General features: G+C 35.2%; 1 protein-coding gene across 2 annotated transcripts in view; it reads right to left on the bottom strand.

Annotated features, from left to right (window-relative positions):
* Positions 1-24,318, bottom strand: part of LOC150101832 (uncharacterized) — a 572,233-nt gene extending 547,915 nt beyond the window's left edge. For both annotated transcript variants that reach the window (XM_090400015.1, XM_090400014.1), the window contains exons 1-3: positions 24,198-24,318; positions 8,179-8,327; positions 937-1,064 (exon numbers count right to left, since the gene is read on the bottom strand). In XM_090400015.1, coding sequence (XP_090256141.1) covers positions 937-1,064; positions 8,179-8,275 — 225 coding nt within the window. In that variant the 5' untranslated portion in view covers positions 8,276-8,327; positions 24,198-24,318. The remainder of the gene's footprint in view (positions 1-936; positions 1,065-8,178; positions 8,328-24,197) is intronic.
* Between the last annotated feature and the right edge of the window lie 658 nt (positions 24,319-24,976).

Raw genomic sequence — 24,976 nt, forward strand, 5'->3', positions numbered from 1 at the left:
AAAAAAATACAAGAACATCAATCATATATTTTCCACAAAAAAATCCAATAAATCTGGATTAGCTCAACATGGAATAGAGACAGACCACAACATTCTTCACCTGAAACAAGCCTTCTACATACATGTCAGTATAAATTTGAACACTTATTTAAGGAGAGTGCTGAAGCTATGCTTCACTGCTCTAACTTGAATCAGAATGACTGCCTATCCTTATCAAAAATATGGGAAAGTTTGATTAGAATAACACATTAAAGGTTTTTTTTTTTAAAGACATGAGGTCTTAAGAAACCAACTAGATACTACTTGTATCTTATGATCTATTAAGTATGATATTATAAGTTAACCCATTCACCACACTCCAAACAAAAAATGTAGTCTTCATGACCTTCCCAACCACACTATTATAAAGCCCTTCGGGGAAAGTCCATTGTTTTTTCTCTCTCTATCACTCATCCTGTCATGTAATAAAAAATCTCTTCTGCAGCTACTTTATAGAAACCATCTACTAACTTTTTTTTGTTTCTATCAATAGTATCTTTTACCTATCAGTTAAACTTTGAAATCTACAAACCTTTAATTTACCTTGCAGGGAGCATTCCACAGACCAGTCGCCACCTTAATCACCTGTCTCTTTATCTTTTCAACTACTTTTTAATCCCAGTTGTCTATTTTATTTGTAGTACTACTATATACAATTATAAATTACAGTTAAACTATATACTACATACAATTATAAAATATACAACTGAAGCAATATTATTACATGAAAGTGATACAATACTTTCATTTAATGTACTAAGTAACCCCTTGAACAAAACCCTTGAAAAAAAATTAAAAATAAAGAATAGCCAATTGTATGTCTCAGAGAATGATTTAAAAGATCTCACAGATGGATGATTAAAAATAAAATTATGTCAGCAGTAGTAAAATACATACCTGCAGCATATTAGATCCAGAATTATAAGCAGAAAGTAAATTGTGTCCTCCACCTTGATGAGGTGTGAGAAAAGTACCACTTTCAAACTTTGAAAGGTGGCGTGGTCTTGAGGTCTGAGACTTCTGATCTAAAGAAGATAGAGTGACTTGGAAATTAAGCCCTCTTTTACCAGATATAAAAAATGTTACAAAAACATGAATTGCAAGAATATTCTCAAATAATTTATACTGGTTTAATTTAGGAATTTTTTATTTTATGCTTCTTAGACTAATCCTCTTTTTTTTTTTTTTTTTTTTTTTTTTTTTTTAAATTCAACTTATATTTAGAATGAAAAATATATAATTTTATATGTAAGTCAGTAGATACTATTATCTCAGATGGTTAAGTATGTTTAAATGCAAGCAATGCAAACAAACTATAGAAAAATGAGTGGGGGTGTCACATCTTGGTTTGGATGATTTCTAATGGCAGCTAAGGAAGCTGGGAAAACAGAAGAAATGGAGAAGAAACAAAAGGTATTAGGAAGATTAAGGTGGTGTGGGGGGGATAGTAGGGGGACTTTGATTAGAGTGGACAAACTTCTTTTTTTCTCCTGATGTGATAACTAATAGGATAAGTCATAGAATGTAAGGCAAGTAAATTTATTAAAAAATTAGACAAACTTTGACATATTTCACCATCAATCAACACAGCAATGTCAGAGGGAAAGCAACAGAGAACATACAACAAGACCTGAACACTTTAACAGCTACTGTTTTTTTTTTTAAATGAAAGCAACTGATAACATAACTAGTCATACATGCTATTAGATATATCAAGTGCTGTCTGTATATTGTTGCACTTCATGCAACAATATACAGACAGCAGGTATTAGTAATAACTAATCTGCTAGCATGGATTTACATCCTATTACATTCACCCAGTCCATAGATGTCATCACACTGAGGCCTAATTCTTTCTCACTTGTGCATTAAAGTCCCCTAAGATGTAAAGTACATATCTCTCTCTCTCTCTGGTAGTCCAGAACTGTCTGTAGGTTTTCACAGAATTCCTCACTCTCTTCATCAGGCCTATCTGTGTGGAGTGCATAAACTACCACAATTGACATATTGGTAGGATGAACCTTAAGTCTAATACACAGTATCCCATTAATAATGGGATTATAACCAAGAAGGGCTCATGCCTGAACTGACTTCAGTATCACAGCTACCCATGATGCTTTGAGTCACCTCCTAAATGAACAACTAGTATACTATCCTGTCTTTTGAAGTGACCTTATCCATTCCATCTAGTCTCTGTAATTGCCATGATACCAATTTTATACCTCTCCATCTCTTTACAGACAATATCAAGAGTACCCATCTGTATACCCCATACATTCCTTGTGCCTATGTCAAGTTCCCCTCTAAGATTAATCCTATACCTTCTATATTCCTCGTTCGCAATATCTCTGATGTTTTTTGGAGAATGTAATATACTTCTAGAACAAGCCCCTCTGCCTGAGCCCTGAACATGGCTCTGATTATTCTGCATGACAACCGATGCAGCATGAGATGTATTATAAGGCACAACCATATTAACATTTTGGAGAGACATCACTGCAAGAAAAAAAAGTGGTAAGGTTGCAGAGGTCCTTTCTACATATCCGGCAGGCGTCAGTTCCAATTCATCCCAAGTTGGCCAGGTGGGTTAGGATTTCAGCTTACTATGTGAATCTAATACCCCTGGAGAGAAGGTAGTCTTTTGCTGCATAAGACAAAATGAAATAGCAAAATAGGAAAGATTCACCCCCTTATCCTCAAATACTCTAATAGCATTGGGGCAAGGAGCAAGAAGAAAAGGAAGAAGAAAGAAGGGGGAATGGACCAGTCTACAGATAATATAATGAATGTATATTACATGAAGTAAGCATGGTCCAGTATCTGGTACCTCAGGTTTGTCCACTCCTATATTCACTAAAGTGAGCCATTGAGCAGACTCAGTATTCATTAAAGTACGTCTTCATCATTTTTCTTTTTTATCCACTGCATAATGAAACAAATCATTAGAATTCCTTCACCTGCTTGACTAATTTCCTCTCATAATCTGATTTTCACTCTCCTCACCATGGTTTTCCTTTTTTTTTTCCCTTGAGCTCTGTACTGTTCATGAGTTAGCTGATTACTTTAGCATACCCCTAGACACATTTTTTTTTAATCTTCAGTTTAATGATATTACTCATTCATTTGACAGCCACCTGGCCTTGGGCATGCAATCTGATACTTCACATTGCATTAGTGCTCCAAACATAGGTTATGTTGCATCACATTGTTCCAAGTAGCTTCCCGAGTTTGTGATAATCCCCCAGTTTGTAGCTTCACATGGACTACTTTTTTTAAACTGAAAATTCTAATACGTTTAGTTACTACCACATCACGTCTGATGCTCTCACCAGTTCCAACATTTGCAAACCTCCTTTTTTCCCTTCTTTTCCATGCTGTTTCAGATGATTATCTGTCAGTGACAGAAAAAATTCTATTTCCTTCCACCAGTGTGCCTCTTCCTCCTTCCAATCTATGCCCTAATAGCTGAAGTCCCCTATAATGCTTACTCATCCTGCATACAATGAGCCAAGTTACCAATACATGCCATTCACAACTGATTTTGAATCCTTGAATATTAGTATCAATCTACTATACATTTTGCCTTATAGGCTTTTATCTCAAACCAGATAACTTCAAATGCACTGCTTCACTTAACCTCTACTTTCTTGCTGAACTTATACTTTTGCTAATTGCAATTCTTCTGCAATCAATAGCAATAACCATTCCTCCTATTCTCTCTCTCTCTCTATCTCTCTCTCTCTTTCCACACACACAGTCAAACTGCTTGGTTATAACAAGCACCACAGGGTTGATAAAATTTCCTAGTTATGACCATTACTCACTATATCAGTGATGAGTTAAATCTAACTCCCATGTGAATAATATATGCACATAAACACAAGAAAGATATTTAATTAACCAAATATTCCAAAAATTAGAAGTAGAACTAATTGTTCTACTTCTAATTTTCTACAGAAAGAACTTTCTACTATCCAACAACACATGAAATTCAATGGCTTTTCCGAAAAGAGTACTCAATATCATCTCGATTCTTATAATCCACCACAAAACAACGTAGATTCAATACGTCGAGTTCCAATTCCTTAGATCTCCGGAATTTCAGAACCTATTTCAAGAATTCTAAAGAAATATGAGTTAACAGCTATGTATTCACCTATTAACAAATTATCTTCCCATTTTCCTTCTCCTAAAGACAAATGCTCAACTATGTCTCTTCCTGGAGTTTATCAAATTCCCCTGCAACTGTGATCTCTCCTATTCTGGACAAACTGGATGTTCTCTTGAAAAAAGAATCCAAGAACATCAATCCTCCATTCATCACAACAAACCTGAAAAATCTGGATTGGCTCAGCATGGGATTGAAACTAATCACAACATCCTTTGGTCAAAAACTCTCCTCTTACATAGATCGCGTTATAAATTTGAACATTTATTCAAAGAAAGTGTAGAGGCCTTACTCCATCATCCTAACCTGAATCGGAATGACTGTATATCTATATCAAAAATCTGGGAAAGTCTAATCAGGATAACTCATTAATTCATATTAATTTTATGTTATTTAATATTATTAATTAATATCTTTATTTCAATCATATCTCTGCTTAAAAATATTCCCTTTAATACTTAGTGATATAACATCACGCGGCTTGTCCTGTTTTTAAATGATCCATTGTTAGTATTCCACCTTGTATTTTTTTAAAACTGTTCTTGTATTGCCACTGAAGATGGTCTGCTATTTCCAGACCGAAATATTTGGTTAATTAAATATCTTTTGTGTGTTTACATGCATATATTATTCAGTCTTTATGTCACAAGTATCCTTAAAACATCTAACTCCCATGTTTTTTAATTCTCAATAGCCCATTTAAAAATAGCTTCAACAAAATACAAGCAGTATTAGAGAGGAAAAAATATATAATTATATAATTATATACTAGTTGTATGAATATGCTTGCATAAACCATAATTCACTTAATATTAAATACAATTTATTTGCCCATAATTTTAAAACCATGCACTTAATACTAAATACAGTTTAATTCTCCATAATTAATAATTCTAATTAATAATAAATAAGATTTCAATTAGTCTTTTCAAAAAACTGACATGGCAATGTTATGTCTGTTTGTGCAAATTTTGGGGACTAACCCCCTTACTATCTACCTCTCCAGTGTCTAGCCTCTGGCTTTTCTCCTCACTTTACCCACACACTGCCATGGTTGTAAAATCATCTAAAAATTAACCTTTCTGTAAGAAACACATCTAGCAAATTGAGAATCCAGTCTACTGAAACTTCAGCACTTCTTTGTGTAGTGAACCATTGAAGCAATTCTTCATCAACACTTGTAAGTCTGCACTTATAAATTTTTTTGTTTCAGTTATATTGTTTTCCGGTGCTGATATGTAATTATATTTATTCTTCCACAACGTCAATACTGTTGAAGAGGACAGAGAAAACTATTTACACTTCAACATTTTCCACACTGCATTTTAACTCACAAATAATTAAGACTTTTTCATGAACTGGGAGACACTTTCCTTTAGTAGACGTTTCTGACAGAAAGGTTTGTTTTTAACCAATTTTACAGTTGTTGTAATGTTTGGGTAAAGTGAAGGGGGCTGGAAGCTAGACACTAGAGACAAAGGTAGTGAGGGGTTAGTCCCCAAGGGCAAGATTAGGTTATGAACCAGCCTGTAATCGGATGCAGTTGGCCATAAAAACTAAGTCACTTCTTTCATTTATTTTCTATCTATGTTTGCCTATTCCAAGAATTGAGTATTCCAACAACTACCCAAGCAATTAAGAATATTTGCACAGTTACCAAATTTGTATGCTATATTCATGTGGTACACTGGTATAAAAGTGAGTAATTGAACTGTATAAATGAAAATCATTAGGGCTTTTTGCTCATTACAACCATGATCTCATTAGTTCCATGCTTAGTTCCATGCATCCTGTATATACAGTCAACCAAGTCTGACTGTATATACAGGATGCTTCACTCATAGGAGGCACCCTGAGTTATTGTTTATTACAGACATAACATACAACCAAGATGGTTGCAACTATGGGAGTACCAACATGGATAGACATGTCTAAATGCAACACAGATCCAGCATGTCTCACCTGTGTGGTGCCATGCTGCAGCTGCCATAGGAACCATCGCCAACTTCTGATGATGAGTTCTCCACACCTTGATAAGCTCAGTTTGCAGCCAGTCTCGGTGAGGTAAACGTACACGATTCAGCAGAAAGTATTCTTGGTCAAATCATATTGGACTACAGGCTCATTCAAGGTCATGTGCTTGAATTTTGAAAAATGATTTAATGTTGCAGCACTGTTAAAAAGTGTGATACAGAAGATGGTGAAAAAACTGGAGACAACAAGCATGCTGGTGAATGTCCAATAGGTTGCTTAGCTCACCAACCAAGGGTGAATTAAGCAACTGTTGTGCATCCTGTACTGTTTCCTTCCTTGGTCATTGTGGCTTACTACAGGGACCTGATTTTGCAAAAAGGGTGTCATACTGCAACTGTATTCACAGACCTTCATGGCTGAAAACGACATCCTGGAAATAACATTTTTCTCAGAAGAATGTGTGGTTCCACCTGTCTAGATACATCAATTTGCAGAATACACATATGTGGCCAAAGCGAATCATGAACATCCACTGCATAATCTCAGATTGGAGTGTGGTGTACCATGCTGCGCATGCATACACATCTTAGGGCCCATATTTTTTGAAACGGTGGTGAACACAGATGTGTACTGCGAAATTATCAACAAATTTGTTAATCAGTTGGATGACACCAAGTTACAACGTGGCTATCTCCAGCAAGATGGGGCATCCTGTCACACATCCAAAAGATCTATGTAACTTGTAACCAGTTTCTTCGAACAGCACATAATCTCCAAAGGAATATGACTCCCAAGGTCTCCAAATCTCAGTCCCCCAGACTTCTTCTTCTTCTTGTGGGGCATGTTGAAGAGAAAGGTCTATGCCAAGAAACCATGCAGACTTCAGCAATTGAAAGCAAACATCACCGATGCAATTGACAACATCAGCCACACTCAACTAATTGAGACATTCCCAAACATGGAGTGCCAGGATGCCGGGTGCCTGCAGGAAGGAGGCAGTCACTTCAGGCATTTGTGATGTGATACATTGGACATTTCTCAAGATATGTACCACAATTACGTTTGCCTATCTTGTATATTATGTCTATAATAAACAATAACTCAGGGCTTCCTACGAGTGAAACCCCCTGTATATTCTTTGAGAAAGCATCCATGTAACAATATCTTTCTCCACCAACTAAGTCTCAGTAATGGCTATGTCTTGATCCTAGAACCTTTATAGAAAAAATCAGAAAACCTAAATCTCTCACTGCAGCTCATTTAACTGAATGTTTTTAAATGGCCGTGCTTCATTCTCAGGGCAGTAAGATTCACTCCACTTATACTGACCTCATATTCCAAATTAGATGAAAAGAACAGAATGGAGTGATTTTGTTATGGCAGACCAACGATTTGAATAGGAAATATTGTTTCCACAATAAAGAGCCAAAATGCTTTTTTTATTATCTCCTTAATTAAATACTGTTTCCATTCTGAGTTTATAGCAATATATGCTGGTTTGGCAAGAATAGCAATTCTTCTGCATGGTTTCTGATTCACACCATACAAGTGATATAACAAAATGAAAACTTTGCTAACTTTCTCATGCTACCTTTTCTTGTTTCAAAATTATGTAAGCCTGTCTTTCCTTATCTTCATTTTGTGCATTTTTTAAACAATTATAAGTATCTATATTTTGCATAAATTTATAAATCTATTTTAATACAATTTATTAATGTGGATTTTTTGTGCACATTTCATTTTTTAGTTTTATTTTACTCTGTTTATTAAAGATATAATAATATAATATTATAATAAATATGTATCATATACAATTTTAACAGACTACAGTGACAATTTTAAAAATTTTATGAGTACACAGCTTAGGTTGGTTTTGGGAGCACTGTTTTAAATTACTTCATATTAATTTTTAAACATGAGTAGAAAAGATATGATGACTTTATTATTTTAGTTTCTGTTAGACATAAGTTAAAAAATACATTAACTTATCTCTCTACCAAATGAAGTAGATGATTTTTCTTTTTGTGCATTTTTTTCATCCCAGTCAGGTGATATCATTTCAACTTCTATATCTAAAGGCCAGTAGATGTCCATATTTTTTTTCTTCTAGTAGCAAGCGCCACTGCTGTTTATTGTTACCTGTAATCTAATAAAATATAAAATTAAATTGATGAAAAAAAAAAAAAAGGTTCCTATAAGCAAAATTCTATAAATAGGTACTTCTGTAGAGAAATAAATAGCATTAAGGTTATAGCACTTTTTTTTTTTTTTTTTTTTGTTCCAAACTGAGAAGCTCTCATCTAGATTTCTTTTCATCCCTAATATAATCAGAATTCATAAGCAACTTGTCAGGGTATAGAGAAAAAGCTTCTAAAATGTTGGAATCACCATGCTATCAAGAACATCACTATCTGGCTTGAGGAAATTATTGAGAAGTACTGTATTGAACATTTTTCACATAACAGATTTTTTTTTACACTATTTTGCTAAGGAAGAGTTTTAAACTTGTTTCTCATACATGATAATGTTCTAAAATCAGCTGATGCTAATTGTCTGGTGTAAGAGTATGGAGAGGCTTTTTTTCCATACTCTGACAAGTTGCTCAAGAATACTGATTATGTTAGGGATTAAGAGAAGTACAGATGAGAGCTTCTCATCACTATCCACAGCAATCCCCTACCACAAATAATTATGGCTTTGAGTAAGTTCTGGTGGTATTTTGGCTTCTTGCAAAATATCATTTCTTTCAAGTAACCCTTCTATCTTCTCTAGAATCATGATTTATGACCATTGGTCCATGAATATTGAACAAGATATCAATTTGAAATCACACAATGATCAAGAATGCCACTCTGATGTCATAACTAATAAAATATCAATAATTTATATATTACATTAACAACACAGTTCCTATTTCTCTTCAGTGCATCTTTTATTATATGATGACAAAACATTTTTCACAAAATTAAATATAATCATCATCGAATTCCCGACATCCTCTTTCCATATGAAAGAGTTTCATTATTACTAACTTCCAATTAACAATTTTCCTCCAAATTAATCTGTTCCCTGTCAAGACTCTAATATTATCAGATCTTATATTCCTGTCTTCTAGGGCACTTTTTATTGTGTTAATCCACCTAAATCTAGCTGTTCTTCTCTTTTTCCTGCCACTGTGGCAAAGTACACTTGTTTTGCTAACCTTGCCTCCCATTCTGCTTACGTGACCATACCACATAAGTGTAGCTCTGCTAAAACATTCTTGAATGCTAACAATATCAAGTTGTTTCCTAATATCCTGATTTCTAATACGATACTGAAAGTGATGCCATCTGTGGTCTCCAGTTCTCCATAAGTCTAATTTCCATATTCAGTCTGCCATATTCACTAAAAATTGTGCTAAATAGCTGAAATGTCTTATTTGTCCTATAGGTTCTCCATTCAGGATGCAGATGATGTTTTCAACGTTTCTATTTTCATCATTTTTTTTTATTGCTGATTTTCATACCAAATTTATTGCAACAGTTATTCAATTTAGTCAGGGAATCCTGCAGATTTTTACTGGATTTATTTAGGAGCATGACATCACCTGCATAAAAAAATAAAGAGCTGAGATTAACATCTCCATATTTAAAATAGTTTTAATGGAACATATATATTTAAATAACTTTCAAGGCTAACACATGCAACAAAATATATAAATAATTTTATTCAAAAACCTCAATATGTTTCATCCAATGTTACGTGGACATCATCAAGGAGACAGATCATCAAGTACATCCAAAACATGAATCACAATAATGAGACATAAATCATGTGTATACTAGCTCGTGTCTCAGTCGCAGCTGAAGTATATAATTACACTATTAGAGTTCAAAGGAACAATTATAAAAAAAGTTGTGTAGATAAAAAATGAAACTCTTCACAAAACTTAGAGATTGGCATGCAGTCTGAATCGGTTAAGGTTCAAATAATTTTGTAAGGCTTCACACATTTCAAGGAAAAAAACAATCAAATGTGAACTTGCTGGAATGGAGAATCTGTCTGGTTCCAAAGAACTCTGTGCCTAGTATGAGAAGCAAGACCAGACCTGTTGGATTCTAAAAATGTAATATAGTCTTGATGTTCTTCTATTCTAATAAAGGAAGAACAGCTAATCTGTCCAAAATACAAAGATATCATTGTGCTTGACAGTCACCTGGTAAGAAGAACAAAGGTGGTAATCATCCACTGTAAATGGTAGGAAGGAAAACAGTTTCTGAGCTAGTTTGAAAGAAGCATATAGATTGAATTTAAGAAGAATCTGTACTATTTGTTCCAGCATTCCTTTAAGGTAGGATATTGAAATTCTTTTCATATCAGATTATGGTTGATTGATTGATTGATTTAGGGTTTTATAGCACACGGACAGCAAAGGTCATACTGCACCAGGACACAGGTTACAGCAGTACAAAGGGTGTTGATAGATGAATAAATAAATAGTTACAAGGAGATAAATTACTGAATAACATAAAATATATGTACAAAGTTATAAGAAGATAAATGAATAAATAAAATATATTTACAAAGTTCAGTATCTACATATAAACAAACCTATAATCAAATGTCTTTGAATAAATTAACGTTTTGTAAAAATCCAAGAAACGTCATGCAATCTGTCCATCTGATAACATCTGGTTGAGCATATAGGATTCGGCCAGATAAGTAAAAGTGTCATTTAGTTATCGTATCTTCTCATGTTAAGAGCTTGCAATCTGCCAGAATAGGACTAATGGTAAGATGGGTGTTGCATTTCCAACACACAGGTGAGTCATCAGCCCTCAGTAAATAAGAATGTGTGAGATGACTGTGACCTATGCAGATCCTATCAAGAATAACTCTCTCTCTTCTGTTCCTACATGGACTAGACTGCCAATGCTTATTTTCAGGCTTAACCTCATGCATGTTCTTTGTCAATGCTTCCTGGCAGAAAGCGCTGACCATCATCAAGCAATGATTTTATAACCTGGATGTAGTCAGTGTAAGGGACCGTCAAAGAGTATGTTGAAAAAGTATGAGCTGATCTAGCAGCTGTGTCTGATTTCATTTCTCTTAATTCTGATGTAGCTGGGAATCCAACATGACCAAAGATCAAAATTAAGTGTCTTTATTTTGTACAAGAGCACCTCACCAAACACTGGATGTGGATTATACACTAGGCAGGAAATAGCCTGTAAAGAACTTAGAGTCTGTATAAATTATACACTTTTGGTAGGAGTTTTCTTTGATTATGCACAAGTGCGAGCTGAATGGAATGCAACTCTGCTGTATAGTTACTGCAACTGAGTGGGATCTGGTTGGAGATTGTAATGTCAGAGAACACAACCAACAGAGATCTTGAACCATTAGTATATAGATGGGCAAGAAATCAGAGTGGGCTACTCTGTGTGCATTGAACAAATGAAGGTAGACAGATGAGGGTGCATGAGACTTCTGTAGTTTGACAAAGTGAAAAGTTGAGTGTGGGACGAGGTGCATGTCTGCCATGGAGGAATGCTGTTTTGTTTGGTGCAGATAATGTTGTCAACACTCATGCCAATAGCTTCCACATCCTCTTTAATACACATACCAAAAGGATGGATGGATGGATGGCAGTCTGACATGTGATATAGGCCCTTCCAACGTAGGAAAAAAGAGACCAGTCCATGTAGTATGATCTGGAAAGAACTTTATTGTTAGGGCATAATTTAGAAATAAATGTTTTCATTTGATTCAACATAAAGGCTTTGATGCATGAAAACACTGGTTGCTAACTGGATACCTTGATGATGGAGCAAGCCCAACCATAACAGCATGTTTTCTCTTGCAGAACTGAAAACCTAGGGTCCATCAAGCTTTGAATGTATAAGTGCATGATAAATGCAAAGCAAGGAACATCGATCTGCATCCCATTCAGTAGACAATAGAATGTGGAGGATATTCAATGCCTTCTTGCACTTATCCCAAAGATGACAAATGTGTGTAAAGAATTGCCTTTATATCAATGATTTCACAATTTATATTCATATTGCAGGAATGATTGTAAAGCCTTTATATCAATTGCCTTTGCAATTGATATTTCCTACCACAGTAGGGAGGAAATTGCAATTTCCTCCCTACTGTTGGAGGAAGCTGTTTAGCAATTGAGTTCATTTTAATAACAAAAAGGGTCAAACTTAAGACAGAGCCTTGATGAGCCCCCCCCCCCCCCCTTCTTGAGGATATGGCCAATATAGCGTGCTTCCTGCTCAGACTTGGAACATATGGCTGAATAGTTATTAATGAAAACAGCAAGGTACCCCCCCCCTCCCTCCAACCAAGATTATGGCTGTGTTATAGGCTTTTTTTCATATCAAAGAACACTGAAATTACATGTTCTCATTTCAGGAAAGTATCTCTTATACAACCATGTTTCTAAACAGAACAAATGGTCCAAGGTTGATCAGTGTCTATAAAAGCCACATTGTGTATTGTGTATTGGAAAAAAGTTTGTTGCTTTCTAAGTACCAGAGAATTGCATTTACATTTTTTCCAAGATCTTTACAATGACAGCTAGTCAGAAATTTGATGATAATTTTGGCCTGGGCTGGATCCTTGGCTGGCTTTAGGATGGCAATGACAATTGACTTATGCCAACAGTCTGAAAACTCCTCCTCTGTAAATATTCTGTTGTAAAGTAAGAGAAGGAGATCCATAGAAGATGATGGGAGGCTTATTTGTTTATTTATTTATTTAGTGTATGGCATAATAAAGACACATGACATCAGAATATATAAATACATATTTGTGCAGACAATAAAAATGAAACAAGTAATGCACATATACAAATATCAGGTAAAAAAAAAAAAAAAGTCTAAAATTTTAAGTCTAGTTCAGATAGCCAATCAAGAGCTGAAGGATCTACCTCAAAAAAGTCTCTCAGGTCACCAGGGTAGGCTCTTATGCTGCAGTTCTCCACAATGTACCGGATGGTTTGATTTATGGCCCCACAGTCACATTGGGGTGTAGGTGATCTTCCCCACTATTATATAAGCTGTCTGCACAGATACCATGTCCTGTGCATATCCTATTTAGGCTTTTCCATAGGTGACGTGGAAGCTCAATCCCTTTCGGATTTTGGTTGGGAAGGATATACTTGTTTAAGACTGGTGGCAATTTTTCTTTCCAAGTTTCTAGCCATGATGATGGGAGGTGTTTTATCATCTTATAATGGATGTCATCAGGGACAAGTGCACTAAGTTGAGAGAGAGAGAGAGAAAGAGAGGAGAAGTGTTCTTTTTAGTTCCTCCTTAACAAATGGCTCAATTCCCTTGGTACACAAGCTTAGCTGCTATTTCTCTTCTTTCAAAATTAAAAAAATCAGGAGGATATGAATCTGTTGCTGAGATCCTGGCAAAGTTTTCTACCATAGTATCTGCAATAGCTTTGGTATCAGTAACACAATACATCCATTATGATCCATAATAGACAAATGGCGTGTTCTGTATCTACCCTTCATCTTTCAGTTTTATCCCATACAATTATTGTACTGGTTGTTTAATAAATTGATGAAGTAAATTTAATCCATGATTGTTTTTGACTCTGACATTTTATGTCATACTTTGGCTCAAAAATAAATGTTATTAAATTTATTGTGAAGGATATCTACGAAATATACCCCATGCTCTATTTTGATCTTTTTTGGCTGCTTGGAACTCTCAGTTCCACCAAGGCATTGGATGCAGTGGAAATCAGGATGATGTTTTTGGAAGTATTGCAATGGCAGCATGGACAATACAATCTGTGACATCCTTCATTAATAGGTGTTTGACTGACTGTTTCAGTATTAAATTTTGCAAGATAGGAAAATATATTCAGTCAGCCTGGTCCATTTTTCATATGCACATCCATGTAGGAGTACATGGTACCTGTGAAGACATAGCATTGATAAGAGGAAAATGATCGCTTCCACATATATTTTTATCAGCATCCGATGTGAGCAGTGGAAAAAAAAGCAGGGGAGCAGATTGTAAGATCAATTGCCGAATAAGAGCAGGTAGGCATGTGGAAGAAGGTATTTGCTCTGTTATTAATAAGGGAGACGGAAGTTTTTTCCACTTTGTTATACTATAAATTAAAGATGCCAAGAAATTATAGTCTTGGTTTAATCCTTTATCCAAGTGTAAGCAAAACAAAGTTTGCACCTGAAGTCATTTCAGGACTGGACAACTCTCATATAGAAGCTAATGACTTCACATCACTTGCCTCAGTATCCCATAATGCAAAGCACATATCCTTACAGACATGTATAATGCTATGCATCATGGGAAGAGTCATTACCCAGACAGGTTTTGACCTTTATTGAAGTCTCATCAGTGGGAGCCAGACCCAGAAGTGATACCAATGTTGAAGTAATGCAGAAGTCATATTTCCATATATGAGTTCATTTTAACCTTATTGTTAAAATGTTTGTAAGGATATGTTCTTTGCATTATAGAATACTAAGGCAAGTGATGTGAAGTCATTAGTTTCGATATACGAGTTGCCCAGTCCTGAAATTACTTCAGGCGCAAACTTTGTTTGCTTAACTTGGATAAAGGGTTAAACCAAGACTATAATTTCTTGGCATCTTTAATTTATAGTATAACCAAGTGGAAAAACTTCCAACATCTATCTCTAATCCAGAGATAGATGTTGGAATGAACCATTTTTGGAGTGGGACTGCACATCGTGCAATTGATGAGATCAACAAAGAAACAGTCACGATCATAAAGTTCAGATATGGGGAAATTATCAAATGGCGAAATAGACATGAGTTTGAGTTGCTGTTCTTGACATTTTTTTAAAACTGTTAGCTTATCAGCATAAGAGGATCTAGAGCAGGTGTGGTGGTGGCTAACTTTATTTTTTGCATATTGACATGATATATTTTGTTCTATTTTATTCTTTTTCATCTTTCCACTTCTGCATGCATGGAAGTATGCTGGATGATCTCCCTGACAGTTTACACATTTAAGCTTTCTTGGTAGAGCAAGAGTGATTATTATGCTCCTTACTACCACATCAGGCACAGGTGGTAAAGCCATGACAGGAAGTTTTGGCATGTCTGTATTTCTGGAATTTGAAGCATCTTAGTGGATTAGGGATGCACAGTCTAACAGGACAATCGAGATACCCTGCTGTTTAACAAATATTGGAGGCTTATGAGTATCAAATGTAAGGATGATGTTTTTGGTTGGAACCAGGTGACCATCCCTATAGATCAGAATGTGCCTCATTCTGATCTATAAAGATAAGGGTGTGGGTACACCCTTATCTTTCAACTCTGAACATATCCCCTCATCAGGAACATCTAGGAGACCACATTTGAGATCACTCCTCTACAGAAATTGAGGGTTTCAAGGAGTGTGACTCTTATTGGTATTTCACCCATTGATTTAATTCTAAGTAGTTTTTCAGAATGTTGTTGACATGTCCCTGTAGAAACAACATTACCAGAATGTAGTTTCTTAACTATTTTGTGAGAGCCCGCTAGTCCTGGACCTTTCTGAATGAAGAAGGGTGACATTTTCCCTTTTGACTCTCTTCACCTGTTGCACAGATGATTAGAAAAACTGGTACATTTGTACTGGTATCACGTCTTTTGGTTCTCACTTCTGCTATCGAAAGATGTTTCAATGACATCAACATTTGGTTGGGACTTGATTAGGACCAAAAATAACAAAAATATCAAAAAATAATTTCTGATAAACTGAAAATTCAACATTACAGATTCTTTATAAATTCAATCTATACACTTCCGCCAGCTTGGAAATTGTCTTCCTTCCTACCATCTACAAACAACAAATTACCACTGTTTTCCTAACAGGTGTCTATCAAGTACCATGCTCATGTCATCTTTGCTATTTTGAACAGACTGGCTATTCGACCTTGATTAGAATTGAAGAACATCAAGACTATACTGTGTTGTTGTTATCCAACAAATCTAGCCTTGCTTCTCATGCTATTATAAAATCTTTGTCTGGTTCCAAAGAACTCTGTATCAAACTAGGTACAGAGTTCTTTGGAACCAGACAAAGATTTTTCATTCCAGCAAGTTCAAATCTGATCAACTTTTCCTTGAAAGTTGTGAAATGCTATGATATTGTCCGAACCTCAATTGATCAGTCTGCATGCCAATTTCTAAGGTTTAGGAAGTGATCACTATTAAATGTTCATAATTTTTTTAAATTAATAATTATTTGAAATTATTTTTAACTACACAATTTTTTACAACTGTTCCTTTGAGCTCTAATAGTGCAATCATATATTTCTGCTGCGACTGAGACACGAGCTAGCATACATCTGATTTATGACTCGTTATTATGATCCGTGTTTTGAATGTAGTTAACACTTGTATCTTCCTCATGATGTCCACATAATATTGGATGAAATTTATTGGAATGTGAAATGTTTTTCAATTTTTTTTTTTTTGTTACGTATGTAAGCCGACTCTAGTCAAGTAGCATATGGCTACCCCACCAACCAGGGAAATTAACATGTAAGCCATGAAAATTATTTTAAAAATATCTTCAATTATGATATTAGGCTCAATACCACTTTCTTTCATAATGTGATCCATATAAAAGATGAATAATAGTGGGAAAAACATGCACTCTTGTCTACATATGATTTTACAAACCATCTTCCTGTATCTCCTTCGATTCTAATTACTGACATACAGCTCAAATATAGACTAAGTATTGCTTGATATAATGTCCCATTCACACCATATAACTGTCGAGTTTTGAACAGCTTTTCCCTGGCACTTGTCATATGCCTTTTCCAGACCTGCGAAACTTAAATACAAATCCTTGTTCTATTCCTATGATTTCTCAATTATGTGTCTTAAAGTGAAAAATTTAATCCTAACAATCTCTATTTGGCCTAAATTCAGCTTGTTCTTCTCCAAGCTTCCATTCCACAATTTTTCTTAACCGTTTCTCAAATATACTTGCATAAATATTACTAGGAACACTCAGTAGGTAAATTCCTCTGACATTCTCACATTTAGTTTTATATTTCCCATTTTATAGTTAAGTACTAACAGAGCTCTACTCCAATCATCTGAAATTTGACCCTCTGACCAGGTCTCTGAATTATGCAATGTAGCCAATGAATAATTCAGAAGTAAAATGTAAAGAAGGTAAAACTTTTATACCTACATATTTGGACACATTTTTCAAATATCACAAATTTCAAAAATCTAAGTTTCCAGATTTCAGATTTTTTTTTGCTCTTTCTACCTAAAGTACTGATACGTACTCCAAATGCATTCTTCTTGAATATTTTCTACTATCATGCTATCGCTGCTTGTTTACTTGAGCAATCTTTAAGAATAATTATTCTGGGCATCTAGAATATCTTCATCTTCAATTTTCATGTCATCTTTGTCAACTCTGATTCTTTTTACAGTACTCTTTCCTTCACATCTAAGCTTTTTCACAATAGCTTCCAGAATATTCTTCTACTTTCCTAGTACTTATTTTCTATGCCCTTACCAAAGTCTTCAATGTTTTATGTTTAGAATACACAGTGCTTTGCTTTCTTAGATTTTTCTCTGAATTCTGCGGCACTACAAGCTGATTTACTTGCCAGAAACTTTCCGAATCAGTGAATGCTTTCTTCAGGGTTTGCCACTGAAACTTTAATTTTTGCTTGAATAACATTTGTGTACTTGAGTCTACAGTTCACTTGAGAAAGCTACACCACTTTGATTATTTTTTAAAACTTTCTTATGCACTTTTCTTTACAATGTGATATTCAATTTTATGCTCTTCCAAACTAAATGGTGATCACTTCCAATTTCAAATGCTCAATATTATGTTGTGCCATGAAGCAGGTGAAAATTTCAGTCACCAATAATATAGCCAATGAGACTTCCATTTCTTGTGTCCTCTCTCCATGTAAATTTGTGCACATCTTTATAACGGAACAAGATATTTGTAATGACTAGTCCCTATTCAGAACAGAAATCCAGCAAGAGTATTTTATATTATTATTAATAACTTCGCTCTTTTCTCATACTACCATCATCCAGAATTTGACTCTCTGACCAGGCTTCTGAATTATGAAGTCTAACCACTGTAAAACTTTTATACCTTCATATTTGAACATTTCTGGTCAAATATCTACTCCAGCCTTTTCCACATTTGAGGTTTATGATGGCTTTTCTACTTTGGGTATTGATATGTATTCCTGAATATGCATTTCTCCTCACCAAAATTAAATATTGTAACATTTAATTAAACTTATAAATATTTACAGGTGATTTTCATTCTTTAATGAAAGACCTACGCTTTGCTTATTGGAGGACTGAAGTAGTCTAAAAATAATGATTTTTGCTAGTGAACTCTCCTCTTCTCAGCAGGATTCTCAATAGTTTTAATGACTGGATCAATTATGGCACAAATGTACTACAGGTACACCATCCATTTTCCAGCAACAGATAGTCTGGCACCTCTTTTAGTCTGGATAAAATCAAGAGCCTTGAAATGTCTGCAACCACCTGACTAGTTCAATGGGCTTCACATAGATGTGCTTAAATAATTAAGCTTAATTAATGTGAGTGTAACTGTAGTGAAAGATGGCTCTACAAGTTTTAAGATGCATCATAGAATCCATAAAGTTTGTAGTGAAAAACAGAAGATGAAGAAAGGCCCACAGGATTCAGACAATATAAGGATAGAGTAACTCTTCTAGAGGCTCAAATGCTGCATATGTAAGCTACTGTTGATACAGGAAAAACTAAGTGAACTAGATTCTTGAGAAGTATTAAAATATACCCTAATATACTACAAATAAAATGGCTGGATTACCACCAGGGTTGTTACAATTCTTTAAAAAAACGTTTTTGTGCCTGAAATCTGAGCACAATGCACATCTGTAGGCCTACCAGGAAATTGCAAAAATTCTTCACAATTCTGGACAACTGTTCAGCCTAATCCACACAGCCAAGAAAAATGTTTATACAGTGTATTTACCAACAAATTGTACATTTCTTATCCAAGACCAAGGAATATTATGTTCTGTAAAAACTACGTATCATTCACTTTTCATGAAGCTTTTGTTAGATGTCATAAATGCTGGCAAGCTTGTATAGACATCCGATATAGATCTGAATCCATTGAATTTCAAATTGCAATTGGAGCAATGACATCCCAGCACTGACAGCCCAAAGGTGGATCTGAAGCGGGCAGTGACAGAGTTTCTTTTGGATGCTGTGTGTGTGTGTGTGTGTGTGTGCACGCGCTGTCATTGATATGTGGCTCACAGACTTCAGGTATGCATTAAGGCAAAAAAGAGACATTTCAAACATTGAGTGCTGTTATATGCATGTTATACAAGTGGTTTCTGTGTGCAGAAAGCTGTAAACGATTTACTGATGGTAATTTACTGATTTACTGACCTATGACTTCCAGATGGCCAATGAGATAGTGATAAGTGGCTGAGCACATTCATCTCCAACTGTTGTGGTCCTTACCTTGTGTTCAGGGACCAAGTCCTGTTGGAAGGTCCACTGTCAACTGTGAAACTAGGTGTTGTTTGGGGGGGGGGGGGACCATACCTAAGGTTCCAACAGGGTGTCTTGATACACTCTGGCAGAAGTTTTGATCCCTTTTCTTGGATACCCCCCCTCCCGATACATCACCCCACTTGATGCAGGTCATCACCCTGCATCGAGTGATGGCCTATCCGAATCCTGGATGATATGGCACATGACGTGTGACTATCCAAGGTATATACTGGATCAATTTGGGGGGTACGTGACTGTTCAATGGTGGTGAAAATATTCTCATCTGTGAAGAAGATATCTCTGTGTTTGTTGTTCATACACTGCCAGAGAAGTGCCTGTGATTTTGTCACCCTCTGCTGCAAAGTTGTGGTGTTAGGAAGTGTCCAATAGAATGACAATAGGTTCATCCCCAGATCATCAGTTAGTAAACATGATATCGTCCTCTACATTAATCTCTTGCAACATTACTTTCTGCATTCTCACAGGATTACAGTAGAGGTATGCCTTCACAGCCCTCACAAGCTGCTGTGTCCTAATGCAGCATGACTGAACTGTTTTTTTTTGGCAGTCAGATATTGTCTTCTGTATCGTTATAACAGTTAATAGTCCGATATACAAATCCTACTGATTCCAAGTGGTGAAAGTGCTTTTAGCATTTTGAAAATAACAGGTGGTTGCATTCCAACCTTGTGAAGTGCTATTACAGCTACACAGTTCTCATAATCTCTTCACTCCAACGAATGTTGGCTGCACAGAGTGCCAGTAACAGAACCACGTTCGTATAATTCTGTAGGCAGTTAGGGAGTGTGCAGAAATTGTAATAGTATTCATGGCAAGACTGTGTAAGCTTTCACCCTTTGGTAGTCCAATTTGTAAAAATCAGGAATTATTATGCAAAAATTTCTAAAATATAAATACTGACAAGTTATTTAAAACAAAGAACTGAATTATGGAAATGTGTTACAAAGAACAACAGTAATCAATATCTGAAATTACTACCCAACCAAAAACATTAGAGAAAATTGTCTGTCCCAATACATATCACATTATTACGCTACAAATTATATATACAGGTAGGAAAGTGACCAAGATACTATGAAACAAGCATACTATTCTTGTACAATGCATACGTGTTTCTTGTTTTGTTTAGTCTGCATGTTTTGCAGCATGAAAAACCCATGTTTTCAGAAGGGCTCTGCTAACTCATTGTTAGCTAAAAAAAACTTTATAAATTTTCCTTTCAGGCTACAATAGGCAAACTCCAAATAAAGAACATCGTTGATACTGACTGTGATGACCGAAAAACAGGCATTAAACACTATGTTAGAATGACTAAGTGGTTACCAACAGCAAGTTCAAACCAGCATAATCCTTGATGTGCAGCGAAGCATACATTTCTGGTTGGCCGAGTGATTAGCGTATCTGCTTTCCAGCCAAAAGGCTGCGGGTTCAAATCCCACCGTGGACATGGATGTTTGCAATTGTCTGTGGAAATACTAGTGGTGATGGTGGTAGGTGTTGGCAACCACTTAGTCATCCTAACATAGTCTTTAATGCCGTTGGTGTGGTTGCGGTTCGTTGTAGTTGGTGGATTGAGTGGTGGAGGCAAAAAGATGTAGAGTAGGTGCACTCCCTCAATGAGTCTTTGACTCCCTGGAGGTATCACGTAATAATAATAATTATGTTTTTTTCATACACCATAAAGAATGAATTTCAGGTTTTTTTGTGGAAGTGGCAACATATTATTATTATTATTATTATTATTGTACAGGCACCTCCATGGAGTCTGAAGATTCATTGTGGGAGACCCAAACTATCCACACAATCCATCATATCTCTCCTTGAACCTATTAACAAAGAAAGCAATTACAACTGACTCTAGCAACCATTTCCACTCATTCACAACTCTCCAAGCAAAAAATTCAGTCCTAGCAACCCTACTAACCATTCAACTTCCAAGGATGACTAACCCTTTAAGAAGCTTAAATGTTTCTATCATATCCCCTCCTTTTTTCTTTTCCTATCAACAAACTTTAACAATCCACATACCTTCAATCTGTTCTCATAAGGAGCATAACACAGACCACTCACCATCTTGGTCACTTGACTCTGGATCCTCTCCACCACAACCTCCTCCTCAGGAAACCCAGGAGACCAGACCTGAACATAGTAATCCAAATGTGGATGTATCAGGGCTTTATAAAGAGGAATAACAACTTCATTATCTCTACTTGTTAGTATGTTCTTCAATAGCCAAGTATTCTTATGGGCTACCTTAGAAATTTGTCCTCTAAACTTTAATTCTCTATCTACTACCACACCTTAATTTGTAGCATCATCTATTTCCTGGAGTACAGTTCCATTAATTTGGTAAACAGCTTCTAATCTATTTATCCCAAAATGTATAACTTTACATTTCTCCACATTAAACTGAAACCCATTATTCAAAATTGTTGATTCTTGACCACAAGGATTAATGAGAATAAACTATTTTAATTACCAACTAGTTTCGCCAGCTTATGCTGTCGGCTTCATCAGGGGTACAATCAGGAAAGCAAAGAAAATGAAAATTACAAGCTAAACGTTAACTGGCAATTCTATTTCACTAACAAAATAGCGCACGTGAAACAATACGTGTGTCGCGGATATATGATTTACTTCACATGGTGTATTCTGGTAATTGGATTGTATTTTTTTATATAATAAGCTATATAAATAACAATGAATTGATAAAAGACCCGACAAGTTTCGTAAGTCGTTTGACTTACATCTTCCGGGGAAAGAGGTAACTTAAAGTTAAAACACAAAGAAAAGAGAAATTATTAGTAATAGTTCATACTAAACAGTTGTGGCCATCTGAATGGAATAAGACTTTTATTTCATTCAAAAGTCTTATGCCATATATAGAAGAAAACTACCATTCCAGAATCTTCAAAGAAGCTGCTACAGTAGCCCGTTCCACAAATAACCTCAATAGGAACCAAGGGTTTTAATCCTACGAGACATTTGGAAGACTTTAATTAGAACAATAAACACACAAGAAATGAACTTCAGTGCAAACTACAAAATGCATCTCAACAAGTAACTCATCATTACTTTGAATCTGCACTCCGATTTATAATTTTATGAATAGTCAGAAGGCCACAACTGTTTAGTATGAACTATTACTAATAATTTCTCTTTTCTTTGTGTTTTAACTTTAAGTTACCTCTTTCCCTGGAAGATGTAAGGCAAACAACTTACGAAATTTGTTGGGTCTTTTATCAATTCATTGTATTTTATATAGCTTATTATATAAAAAAAAATACAATCCAATTACTGGAATACACCATGTGAAGTAAATCATATATCTGCGACACGCGTATTATTTCACGCACACTAATTTTTTTATTGAAATAGAGCCAGTTAACGTTTAGCTTGTAATTTTCGTTTTCTTTGCTTTCCTGATTATACCCTGATGAAGCCAACAGCATAAGCTGGTGAAACTAGTTGGTAATTAAAATAGTTATTCACCTACACTTGGCCAATATCTAAATAATAGTTTATTCTCATGAAACCCATTATCTTTTGCCCATACTAAGCTTATTCAAATCTTCCTGCAAGCTCTCAACTCACTTTGATTAACTAACTTTCACATCATCAGCAAAAAAGAATATTTCCTTCAGGTTATTTCCTATATCATTTATGTACAAATTAAACAGTAGTGGTCTCAGCACTGAACCTTGCAGCACATCACTAGTGTCACCCATTTTTGCCTTGTTTGTGCCCCTCTATGTATCACTTTTTGATATCTGTCCAGCAGTCACCCTTTTAATCCACATAACTAGTGTCATATCCATCCCCCATTCGTTCTAATATGTGTAACAAAATAAATTTAGCAGAACATAACAGCACATAGAAATATATAGTTTGATATGAGTGCCTTCATAAAGTTAAAACATGATGGATGAATTAAAGAGCCTTTTTTCATGAAACTCACAAAAAAAAAACCTACAAGATAGAGAAATATAACAGCCATCAAACACTTCCTATGAATGCCATGAAATTATCTATAAAGGGTTTTTCAGAGTTAATGTAGATATTATGATAAATGTGTGGTTTACAAATAAATTAATATGTCAAGTGATGTGTCTGTATCAACCATTTTTCTGTTTTACAACTGAAAAAAATCCTTAAAAGTGTCTATGAGAAACAAGCTGCCACCTCCATCAGAGCTCTGAAAATGAAAAAGACTTAGAACAAGTTCCATCAAAGCGTATGACCAGAAATCCTTTGAACCAAAAGATAGATCAATCTTATTAAGCACCATCAGAGTACCCAGAAGCAAACTAGAATTAAGCTCCAAGACATTTTGCACCCAAGGAACAATGAAAATCATATAGCTCTTATCACCAAAAACAAACTATCTGACTGATAACAGATCCAATATTCTAACATGTTAGGTAGTGTGCAATTGCTACGTACCAAAAGGTATGTTGTTTCCCGGCTATCATCGTGAAGTAAATTCAGAGAGAGTATTCCAACAGGAACACAGGTATCTCCAACTTCTATTCTAGTTAGTAAATTGACAAAAACAATTTCCCCACTCTAAAAAAAATAAAATATTAATTAATTAAATAAATAAATATATATTATATATTTGATTTATTATATGAATATTATTCATTATACAAATATTGAAAAAAAAAGCTTCATCTTTTTAGAAGAATTCATATATACATTACATATATATATATATACATTACATATATAAATAAAATTCAAGTCATCAGAATTCAAGGTGAACTGGTCTACCAGTCCGGAGCTCGGGGGGGGTGTAGGCATCAGGGGGCTTTGCCCCCTAGTATATATATATATATATATATATATACATTACATATATATATATATATATATATATATATATACTAGGGGGCAAAGCCCCCTGATGCCTACACCCCCCCCCGAGCTCCGGACTGGTAGACCAGTTCACCTTGAATTCTGATGACTTGAATTTTGAAGACTCAAAAGTGTGTGTATGTGGGAGGGCCCGTGTCCCCCCCCCCCGAGTTCCGGACTGATAGGCCAGTTCTCCTTGAATTCTGATGACTCGAATTTTGAAGACTCAGGGTAGCCCTGAGTTTCAAAACATTTCAAATAACTTGACAAAAAGTTGACACAAAAACGTTACAAAAAAAGCCTTATCATTTTATATTATAGAGAAGATATAAATATGCATTACAAGAGAACAACAGCCATACATT

The sequence above is a fragment of the Typopeltis vanoorti genome, chromosome 11, assembly GCF_054136105.1.
Source record: "Typopeltis vanoorti isolate ZY-2024b chromosome 11, IOZ_Tvanoo_1.0, whole genome shotgun sequence".
Taxonomy (NCBI): Eukaryota; Metazoa; Arthropoda; class Arachnida; order Uropygi; family Thelyphonidae; genus Typopeltis; species Typopeltis vanoorti.